Source organism: Accipiter gentilis, chromosome 31 (assembly GCF_929443795.1).
Source record: "Accipiter gentilis chromosome 31, bAccGen1.1, whole genome shotgun sequence".
NCBI lineage: Eukaryota > Metazoa > Chordata > Aves > Accipitriformes > Accipitridae > Astur > Astur gentilis.
Window position 1 is genome coordinate 6484191 of NC_064910.1, and position 11374 is coordinate 6495564.

General features: G+C 41.8%; 1 protein-coding gene across 1 annotated transcript in view; it reads right to left on the minus strand.

Moving 5' to 3' along the window:
* SLC9A4 (solute carrier family 9 member A4) overlaps positions 1–11298 on the minus strand; it is a 36891-nt gene extending 25593 nt beyond the window's left edge. Inside the window, exons 1-3 of the mRNA XM_049834374.1 lie at positions 10988–11298; positions 7450–7913; positions 1962–2221 (exon numbers count right to left, since the gene is read on the minus strand). Coding sequence (XP_049690331.1) covers positions 1962–2221; positions 7450–7913; positions 10988–11249 — 986 coding nt within the window. The 5' untranslated portion in view covers positions 11250–11298. The remainder of the gene's footprint in view (positions 1–1961; positions 2222–7449; positions 7914–10987) is intronic.
* Positions 11299–11374: the final 76 nt, after the last annotated feature.

The window sequence follows — 11374 nt, forward strand, 5'->3', positions numbered from 1 at the left end:
CTTAATGAAGCAGTAAGAATAATAAATCCCAATTATATTAACATTCTTCCATTACTAATAATTTCAGCACTCTAATGAAAATAAGAAGCAAAAGAAACAAAGAGCTATGTAGCACAGTGTAATGAATAGGCAGGGAAGCAGCATTTTGGGCAGCGCAGGTAAGAAAGGGTCCATACTGTATTAGTGCTCACTACATAGTAGGTCTAACCCTGCTCAACTAAAGTCACCAGTCACCTCAATCAGAACAAATGTGTTGGATGTGCAAAACATTGTACAAGACTCGTCTGCTTTGTCTAATTGTTCGGAAAAACACACCTCCTTATTTAATATGGTTAAATATTCAGATATTGCTTCCCAGGGCCATCCTGCAAAGATTTTTTTTTACAAACCCAGCTCTACTCTGAAGCTGAACAAATTGGGGTTGTTCAGCCTGGAGAAGAGAAGGTCAGGGAGAACTTATTGCAGCCTTTCAATACATAAAGGGTATTTATAAGAAAGCTGGAGATAAACTTTTTAGTAGTGCCTCTTGCAATAGGACAGGTGGTAATGGTTGTAAACTAAAAGAGGATCGATTTAGACTAGATATAAGGAAGAGATTTTTTACAATGAGGATGGTGAGGCACTGGCCCAGGTTGCCCAGAGAGGTGGCAGATGCCCCATCCCTGGAAACACTCAAGGTCAGGCTGGACGGGGCTTTGAGCAACCTGATGGAGTTGAAGATGTCCCTGCTCATGGCAGGGGGGTTGGACTAGATGACCTTTGAAGGTCCCTTCCAGCCCAAACCATTCTACGAACCTATGATTCTATGAAATCAGGGTTTGACAAGCGGAGGTGAGTAAATGCACCTGTCTGGACATCAACAGCTACACACTTGTGTTTGTTAGGTTTAAACTGGTTTGTCCTCAATAAAGGGAACTCCCTTCTGCAGCACCAGAGCCTGCAAGACCCAGCACGCAAGCTCAGCCCCAACAGAGGCCATGCAAGGCTGCTGCCTCCCACCAGCTGGGCACTGAGCCTGCAGCAGCCAGCAGACCTAGCTGGAGCATTTACCACAATCAGGTTCCCATTTTTTTTCCACTTTACCCTGCTGAGGGGCTGTTTGGTGTGATTTCTTCGAAATTCACCTATCAGCAGTTTTCTCGTAAAGTCTCTCGCTCTCACCCCTATTCCTTCCTTTCTCTTCTGACCCCTTTCCTGCTCCTGTCCTCTTTCCTTGCCACAATACTCACCCTCTCCGCATTTACTGCGGTCAATAGACCTGCAGTGGCACCCATGCCATCACAGCACTTTAAGGAAGCAGTCCCCAGCATTACAGCAGTATCAAGCTATCCTGGCCACATCAAAATACGAATGTCAGTATCCACATACGTGAGTATACGTATGCACATGTGCTTGATGTTCTCGGTTGCCTGGTTTTGCCCAGTTTCAGTTCCAGTGATGCTGTTCAAATGTAATGTAATTCCAGTAAATTATGTTAGAGCTGGTGTTCACAGCTGTATACAAAAGCAAGAACTCAGATGTCCTTTATTCTGTTTTCCATACTCATTACTTAATCTCTCTTGTAATTGGGTGGTGATGATGCTTAGAAGTAAAGACAGTTACACTGCTCTATTATCAAATCATTCTCTCATTCTGCTGATCTTATCAGAGGTAGCAGCCAGATGGTGGCAGCACTAGTCATCTTACCCACAGCTTGCAGTATCTTTTCCAACCAGCAAAAATCTAAAAAAATTTCAGAGCAGATACGCACTCCTCAGTAGTACATCTATGCCTATGATGACTATGGGTTTGCTTTTCCGAATTACCACTGCATTTTACAGATCCCTTAAAAGCCATCCACTGCAGATCTCTAGGCCAGAAACTGAAAATGCATGTATTGTACCAACCTCGAACAAACCACCTCCTCAAAACAATGCCGCTTCCCTCGAGAGGGCATCCAAAAAGCCGTAAGGGATACTCACGCCAAAATGCCTGAGATGTAAAGGGTTTCAGCGGACAAGTAAGACAGGTAGCTGAACATGAAGACCAGCAGGGGTTCGATAGCAGAAACGTTGTGGGTGAATCGAGTCATGAGTGCCGAAACGAATCCAAAGACGATGCCAAACAACACGCCACCCAGCCCCACCACGAAGAAGCGAGCGAAGCCAGCAAAGACATCGATGGATTCAATTTCTTCGTACCGGTGCATCTGGGTGAAGGCGATGAAGATGTTATATAAAACCTATGTGTGAAAATAGGGAGACAGCAGTCAGGCACCTTTCTCAACCTGGCAGGCTTACTCATTTCATTGGGGGGGGGGGGGGGGGCTGTATATATATATATATATATATGCCTAAAATTCCTTTAGACAGCACAGCAAAATAACAGTTGAAATCTCAGCTGGTTCTTAACAAGTCGCAGAATTAAGGTTCTGTTAAATGTCCTGAAAAATAGCCAAAAAAAAAAAAGGGGGGGGTAAAAGGTTGTGTAATAACAGTAAAACCCTGGGGCATCAGATGCAATTGAAGTAACTGAAAAACACCCATGCTTTTTTGATTTCTGAAGGTAAACTTAATTATTGATCTTTGTAGCAGATGTTGAAAGCCCAGCTGAGTACCTCACCAACCCCAGGCTCTCCTTTCCATGTTCTCTTTCTGAGTCAGGATGGGGCAGGGCAGCGATGAAGAATCACACTTTTGATTTAAAACCCATTTAGGTTGTGTGCATGATCATTAGGCTGGACACACTTCATTAGATGGAGTCTGGAATGTTCAATGTTTTTTAATAGCACTTGACACATAAACATCATGAAACGTCACTGGGAATGGGAAAGGAAGAAGGGAAGGGAAGGGAAGGGAAGGGAAGGGAAGGGAAGGGAAGGGAAGGGAAGGGAAGGGAAGGGAAGGGAAGGGAAGGGAAGGGAAGGGAAGGGAAGGGAAGGGAAAGGAAAATGGTTGCCTCGGTTTCATATTGTCTCTAGACAGATAAATACAGCCTCTCTATCCTTACATGTTTTGGGTTTGATGCCACTTAACCTGCTTCCCAGGAGCTCTGTGTCAATCTCAAAGTGGGAAACAAAAGTTGTAGCATTCTAAATGGCCTAAAGATCCTTCACACATATATTTTGACTAGAAAGCTTGAAATGACAAAAAGAAAAAGAAAACAGTGTCAGATTAGAAGAAAGATTGAATTTGCTACATTATATAATTTGGTCTGTAAAGGTAGTTTCATTTAGTTCAGAGCAGATAAGTTTACCATACTTCTATTATCAATAATTTATTTTCTGCAGAAATTCATGATGAAAAATCTTCAGTATATTCCACTTTCATTCATCTTTTAGAAACTAATAGAAAGTTTTCACAGTAATGAGTGGTGTAGTAATAAAAAGGTCTTAGAGGTTGCTGACAGTCGGTTAACATTAAGTCCTGTCAGATCTGTTTACAGGCAGTGTGTAACACATGAAAGTCACCTTTAAGTTTTCAACAGAATTTGGGGAACATCTAAAGCCACCAGCTCTCCAAAGCTGTTGCACCAAAGCATTAGTTCAAAAATGCAAAATGGACCAAAATCATTCACCTTATCAAGTTTTATTTGGTCTTTCTTCTTCATATAGTTAATTCCAGAAGGCTATTAAGAAGATTAAAGTAGATATTTGCAGGTAGAAGAGTCAAGCTCATTAGGATAATAATTATTCCCCAGCTACTATCTAATCTTAAATTGCTGCTGGGAACATATGACCTTGAGCTGTCACACAGCCTGTTCTCCAGGAGGCTCATTGCGAATATTTCTGTGGGACAGGCAAAACACAACAAAATGTTTCATGTGAGAAAATACCCAGAGGTGCCTTTTCCTAATGACTATATATGAAATTAGGCTCTTCAGTGGCAGATAAGGAAAAGAGGGTTCATGTCTCCACAGTAAAGAAACCTTACTGTACTCACCATATAGCTTTTCATTACAAAGCCTGTTTTGTCTCTGTTCCCCCCTTCTTGCAGACTTCAACCTCTTCCTAAGACTTGTGATTCTTTAGAAGTGATACCAAGGCATGAATCTATGCTGACTTATCAGTAAAGCAAGTTATTCTCAGCAAATGACTTGGTAAGTAAGTTTTTCTCTCTTTTTCTAGTTCCTAAACTGTCTATATGATATAACTGAATTGGCATTACGATGGAAATTATGGAAATATGACATAATTTCCATTTCTTTGCAACGTGCTTTGTGGGAGTAAACTGTTCTGTACAACATCCTGCACCGCGTCATACAAGTAAGGTTCCATGTAACGTTGCAGTGTTTATGCCAGTAAATGAAATACTTTAATTCTTTGTATGGTATAAAACCTGAATCAGCTTAGGATGCCCTTGTTCACTCAAAAAGAAGGGATGGATTGATAGTTGGCCTCATTTAACAACTCTGAGAAAGTTGTGCTTTGGGGTTTTTTTGGGGGGGGGGCATTACCGTGGGGTGGTGTACCACTGGCTGGCTGTTAGAGCCAGGGAGAGGAAGAGCGAGCGTGACACTGCTCACCACAGGGCACCTACCCGGGGACGGGTCCCTGCTCCGGCTGTCTAGATGGTACAAACATTGCACATAACATCCACATCAGAAGCGCTGGAAAAAAAAGATTTTCAAGTGACTGCGTTAACCACCAACTCAGGCAGCCCTGATGATAACTCACTCTTTCCACCCTGGTAACTCTTTCTGACCACATGCATTTAATTTTACTCTAAACAGAGTGGGTCCACTTCAACAGCAGGAGCAGAGAATATCTCCATCCTCCTTCCTAGCACCTGTACATCCCAGAGAGGTAAATTCAAATCCCCACAAATGAAGAAATCAATTTTACTTGGGCCTCCATCATGCAGTAGATTTCTTTTAACTGCTCTGCTACAGCATACAAAAAGAGAGGACACCATTAGAGAAAGTAGTCACTGCCATTCCATTCTGAGTACAGCGTGATGTATAGGTGTTCTCAGTGTTTCTAAACTCAAGCCTCAGAGTTGAAGGAGTCCGGGGAAATATTCTGTTTCCTGATGTACACAGGTGCTCAGCTCCTGTTGAGGCAAAAATGGTCTGTGTATATGCAGGAGCAGAGCTTCAGATGCCTGAAATACTTTGCAGCAAAATCAGGATCCTCCACCTGTGATGAAGTCTGAATGAAATCTGCACTGAGTTTACCAACATCACTGTTTTGAACAGGGCTTTGAAACTCCCCTAATGTATGATACATGTTAGGACCAGTCCTGTTGCTGTCTGCGCTATTCAAATACTAACAGTCTACTCAGAAGCAATTGGGAAAAGGAGCAATTAACAGGACCTGGAGCCTTCTTGTTCCATCCATGGACATGGCCCTGCTGAGGAGAATGGGAAAAGGTACAAATGGGTAAAAAGGGTAAATTATCCACTTTTGACCCAGTCCCTTAAGTCAAAGGCAAAACTCCTAAATCATCATTTTAATTCCACAGTCTATTATTTTGCAATTTTTTTATACCAGGATATTGAACTAAATATAGGAGAGGGAGCTATTGTTGCCTCAAATGTAATACACAAGTTCAGCAAAATTCATACCAGTTTTTCCTGCCGGGGAAAAAAATGTTCAAGCTGTTAAGCAGACTGGAGAGAACCAGGATATTTGTATTTAAACAATCAAAAAATATGTATGCTTAATATATCTTGGTGATATTATCTTTTTAAACACAGAGAGTTAACTCAAAGGAAACTGTTAAGAGGGAAATGGGGAGGAAATGGTAAGATAAGACACCTGAGATAAACACTTTTAAAGCCCTTAAAAAAGCAAGTGGGGTATCGCAGAGGAGAAAGCCACCCATTGGGCTCCATCCAGGTGACAAATACTTCAGTCTTCTCAAACATGAAGCCAGGTAGAGATTTTGAAAATTTGAATGCCCAGACAGTGGATGAGAGGTGGGTGATGCAGAAATGCATCAGCAGGAGCCAACAAACTGATTGCAAAGATGAGGGTGCCTGGGGCAAAGGGAGATCACAGCCATGTAGCCAATGTTCCCCATGTACAGCCCTGTCTTCTCTTTTGCTAACACACCTAGTGCTGCTGAGGAGTGCCTAAATACCAGTTTTTTGAAGGCTTTCTCTCACCCCACATTTATGCTGTAACAGGATCCTGACTGAAAGCTCATGTACATACTGTCATGAGTTGGACCCACATCATAAATAGCAGCTGGGAACAAAGGGAAGGCAAGGTAGAGAGCCAGCCAAAAAAAAAAGGATGAAACAAGCTCTTCTAGAGTGAGGAAGAGGTATTACTTTTTGAGGTCTACACTAGAAGGAACCAAAAAAGACAAGTGGAAGTGATAGACGCATTGGGGATTCTTTTGTTACAACTATAACACATAAGCAGTTTACATGTAAAGTTAAGTAACATTTGTCACTTAGTTCTACATCAGCCCTACATCTCTGATTCACCAAGAAGGATTTGTGATCAATAGGCTGCGGCTGCAAGAAATTACTTCATTCCTTTTCCTTTTCACATTACTCATAAACTGCATTTCTCCCATGAAGCCCTTCAGCAATGAACTCTGTACAGATTTTACAAGTCCAGGTTGTGCTGTACCTCATATATAACAGTATCTGAATAGTTTTTATGTGTTTTAGATTCCTGTGATTTAAATTCTGTAAAGATCTTATCTAGCAAAACTCCTTAACTTGTAGTTAACTTGCAGCACGAGCACTCCTGTTGGTTTCTGAGCAAAGAATTTCCTGCTTGAAATTTCTTCCTTGAAAAACATGCATGTTCCAAGTGTTTTTCTCAATTGTGGTTTACAGCTAGAATTTCAGGTTGCTCCAATTTTTAGTAAAACTAATGAGAAAGGGGGAAAAGTATTAGCAAAAGGAGCTCTGTAAAAACATGCTTTTCCTATTTAAACAAAACAAAACAAAACAAAACCACAAAAAAAAAAGAAATGAAATCTCTTTTATTGCAGAAGCATTGCCTCTAGATGCTTGAGATAAGACAGCCAAGAAAGGTGAACATTTGTCAGATGTCAATTTTTTTACTGATATAAACAAGTTATCCAAACTTATTAGTGGCTTTTGGAATTCCTGTCTAAGGTCTCTGGGAAACTTCGTAGAAGCCTTCAATCTTTAAGCAGTACAATTTTCTATTTATTTGCTTGCATGATGTCAAGAACGTTCCTAGGAATTACACTGATCCTACCAGCAGAATCAGCTGTAGCTTGTCCATTCACTTCAGTGAATGCAAGAGCAAGATGTGATGTCTATTGTGTATGTGTATGCTTCCCTGTTCCAGCAGCAATAAAAAAACACGTTTATGAAAGAGTTAATATAAGATGTAATCTTTAGATACATTAAATTACTTGTGTGTAATGGAGTGGAGTATTCATAAAATAATGTACCTAGGATCTCCTTGTCCTTTGCCCAATAACCCTACAAGCCACAAGAGACTAAAGAGGGGAAGACAAGGAGCGGAAAGAAACTCACCACAGTTATGCCATCGTTTAGCAATGATTCTCCAAAGATCATCATGTAAAGCTGCTCATTAACGGAGGCTTCTTCAAAAACTACCAGGGCTGCCACAGGATCCACAGCTGAAATCATGCTGCCAAAGAGCAGGTTCTGCAGCAGGTCCAGGTCGGTCAGACCGAAGGCTTCGATCTGGCAGACTCCGTAGAGGGAGAGCCCAATCCCAAATGAGTTTACCAGAGCTCCCAGCACAGACCACCACAGGATGGACCCAAAGTTTTCAAAAAATGGGCGAGTTGGCATGAAATAGCCCTCCTCCAGGACGATGGGTGGAAGGAGATACAAGAAGTAAATACTTGTGTTCATCACTGGTGGAGATTTGTGATCAGAAGCAAAGATGATTGTTCCTACTAGTGCTCCAATGGCAATCAGGATGCAGCTTTCGGGCATGAGTCTTGGTAATCGGTGATAGAGATGGAAACCTTGAATAAAACATTAAGGGTATTATTCAAGTTTAAATTAACCTGATATCAGACAGATGTTTTGCCTGCCTTTGAATACTTTGTCTTCAGAGAGCCAGGTTTTGTTCTTAGGATTATGAATGTAAAAACAGGCAGTACTGTTCCCTTCAAAATTAAACATTCCCAGACTTGTGTCACTAAAGCAGGGGAAGAGTTTGGCCATGAATCTCTTCTCTTCCCGCTCCCCAGCTCTTGATTTCTAAGCAAGTGTGCCTGAGTCTAAGCTCCACTTCTAGGAATGCAGAAACCGCTTTGAAAAGGTACTCTGCAGTTTGGAAAGAAAACACTCTTCAAGAATCCTCGCTGCCCAACCGCTACTGCCAAACCTCTGACGCACAGTCTTGTCCTTCCATCTCAAAGTGAGCAAAATCCCTGGCTGCAGGTTGGAAGGCAGCTGCTGAGGAGGGTCCCTGGCTGCAGAGCTCCCGCTGGATTTGGGCTGACCGGGAACCCGGAGAAGCCCAAGGGAGCAGGGAGCAGCTCAGATGCCACGGTCTGCTCAGCTCCCTCCACTTCCAGCATTCCCGTGAAGCACTGCATGGACTCCAGGTGATCCACAGACAGTGGGAGTGAGTACTCATGAACAACAAAATACCCAAAGCAGCAGGAATCAAGCCACAGTAAGGCTTTGTACAAGCCGATTAACCTTGCTTTTCTGGGAAAACTGCTGTTCCGACATAAGGCAAACAGTATTTTGTAAAGAACCTTACGAGTTGGTTTACTGAAACAAAACCAGTGATTTCAGCAGAGCTGATCAAATATCTGAGAAAATAATGCATCCTAAGGGATTTTTTTTTTCCACACTGGAATAAAGGTTGAGTCTAGACTAGCAAATTATGCAGGCCAAAGACTTTTCCAAGCAGAAAGGTTCAACTTGCATCCATACAGCCAAATTCTTTTCCCTACCCCAGCAAGAAGCGGTCGCATCCAAACTGCCTGTGGGAACCGATCCTGGCCCCCAGCCTGCCCGGGCACTGCCTGGGCGAAGTTTTGTCGACGTCGGCCAGAGCTGAGAAGGAGCCCACCAACACCGGGGTGGTACGGACAGTCACACGCAGCTTCCTCACCGGGGGCTCATTAGTTTACAAACATAGACGTAGCCAAGCTCTTTTACAGTGGCAGAGCTACGCTTACCGTATAAATGTTATATACTTCTTCCCATTTAACAAACACGAACAGTGATACCAATACTGAGATAATGCCTAGCTCGTTTAGTCGCTATACCAGGAACTGTGTGATCATATTGTGAATGAGAGGTGCCTCTACTAAAAAATGTAAGGAATTTTTCAGGATTTACAAGAATGAGAATGTGGCAGACTAAGAAACCTATAAATCCATTGGCTGTGTCTCCATGCCCGAAGCTAGGTCAACCTTCATCCCATAACTCTAGAAGCTAATGTCATGACTGCATTTCTGTGACCCTCAGATTATCAGTGTTCAAAAGTAAAGGAAAATAAAAATATTTTTATGAATTTTTAAATAATTTATTTAGGAGACTGTTTTTACCAAAGAGTATGTTAAGATCATAATTCTAGTCATCTCCTTTTTTCGTGGAAAAAAAAAAAATAAATGTTCAAGTCTTCTGTCACTTTTACAGAATAGGGGGATTGTTTTGTCTTTCAAGACCTCAGAAATGTTTCCCACCCTGAAATCTTGAAACCCAGAAAGAAGATAATACCTGAATAAGACACTGAGAATTTTAACAGTTTGGAAAACTTCTTCCCTAGGTAACCAGATTATTCAGACTAACTCTTCCAAGTAGATTGGAAGTCAGCAGCTCCACACTTTTCATCAAAAATAATATTATTTGAAAACTCCCAGCTAAGGAACAGGTCTGCTTGGGAGGCATTACACAGTTCTTCTAAAGTATATATATTTCAAAACAAGAATATTGAGTAGATGAGCCATATGGCAAGTTGTGTGCTTTTATGCATGATGAATAAAGGAATTGATCAATATGCTCACTGCTAATACACTCTGCTGATGCCCTAACAACAAATTTGATTTGTGAAAATTTCTATTATTATTCTAGCAGTAAAGACATTTGTTTATAGGAATTGGATTGAGATCATCAGCTATTATGAAACTGGCAAATCATGGTCAGTGGTAAAGATTTTTGTCAATTGCATGACTATGACATGAAAAATGTTTATCTTCGGGCCACCTCCAGAAAATCATCAGTCCCACCTACCAGCCTGTTCTATAGTAATGTTTGAAAATCCTATGGAAAGATCAAAAGGTCAGGGAGATCACATGTGTGCAGCTCTTCACATTATTACCATCTTCTTCATTTATTTGATATTGCCGCATTATTCTGAATGGTCAAAATAATCTGAGCCCAGCCATTCAAAAGTGTAAGGCACACGGTGAGCCATTTTTGCTATGTTAATTGCAGTCCCTACTTCTCCATGAGCTGCCTTTCTTCATTCAGATACCTACATGGAGCTCTAATAGAAGCTAGATGTATTGGTATGTATTCCAAAGGCACTTACCCTACATCTCTGATGACCTACACCCTCTTAGACTCTGGGTCTCTCTCCCCTGGTATTACTTTCTGAGCAACTTCAAACAGCAGACATGTAAAACAAAGACTCTTAGGGAAATGTTTCCCATTATTTGCACAAAGGAAGAACTCTTCCCACTTTTCTCCCCAAAATTCAATATGTTTGAAGTCTCAGTCTGGTGTTACTGATTTGTACAGCTGTAGCAGGTTGTAAATTCTGATATCTTGTGATGTTTAAAGACTAGACAAAAGGGATGGACAGCACTGTTGTAGGGGATTGCAGTTGCTACTCACTAGCATAGACAACCCAAGAGATCTGAGCGTTAGAGCTCCTATATTTATTTAAGCAAGCTGGAAGCATTCAGAGATGGCATTTTGTCATTGTCATGATAATGAACACACCTGTTTTTTTGAGGACAGAAGCTGTAAAAACGATCCCTGCTACAAAAATGCATGGAAGACACTTGGTTACATGGTACGTTTTTAACTTCTTGCTGAGGTAGGAGGACCCAAGATCCCATTTTCTACTTACCTATTTTTGCAAGAGAGGCAAGGAGGATCCAAAGAGTAACTTCATAGGGAATTTGCACATAGTCATAGTCCACTGTGAAAACATGTAGCCTCGTATCTTGCGAAGAGCCAACAGCATCCCCGTGATCAGGTTCATGGTGAGGCAAGAAACTCTTGCTCAGGTTGGGGTCATCCACATAACCAGCAGCAGAACAGCATACCAGACTCGACAGCAACAGCAACCAGTTCAAAAGCTTTGCATGTGCGAGCGCGGCAGAGCCCATGTCTGGGGCTGCGACTATTTTTTTACAGATGTAGCGTATAGCGGGTGCATGAAGGTATGCAACACTCGCTCCTGTTGATTTGTGCTGCTTGTAGCCACGGCCGCTTCTTCCTCAGGGCTGCTTCA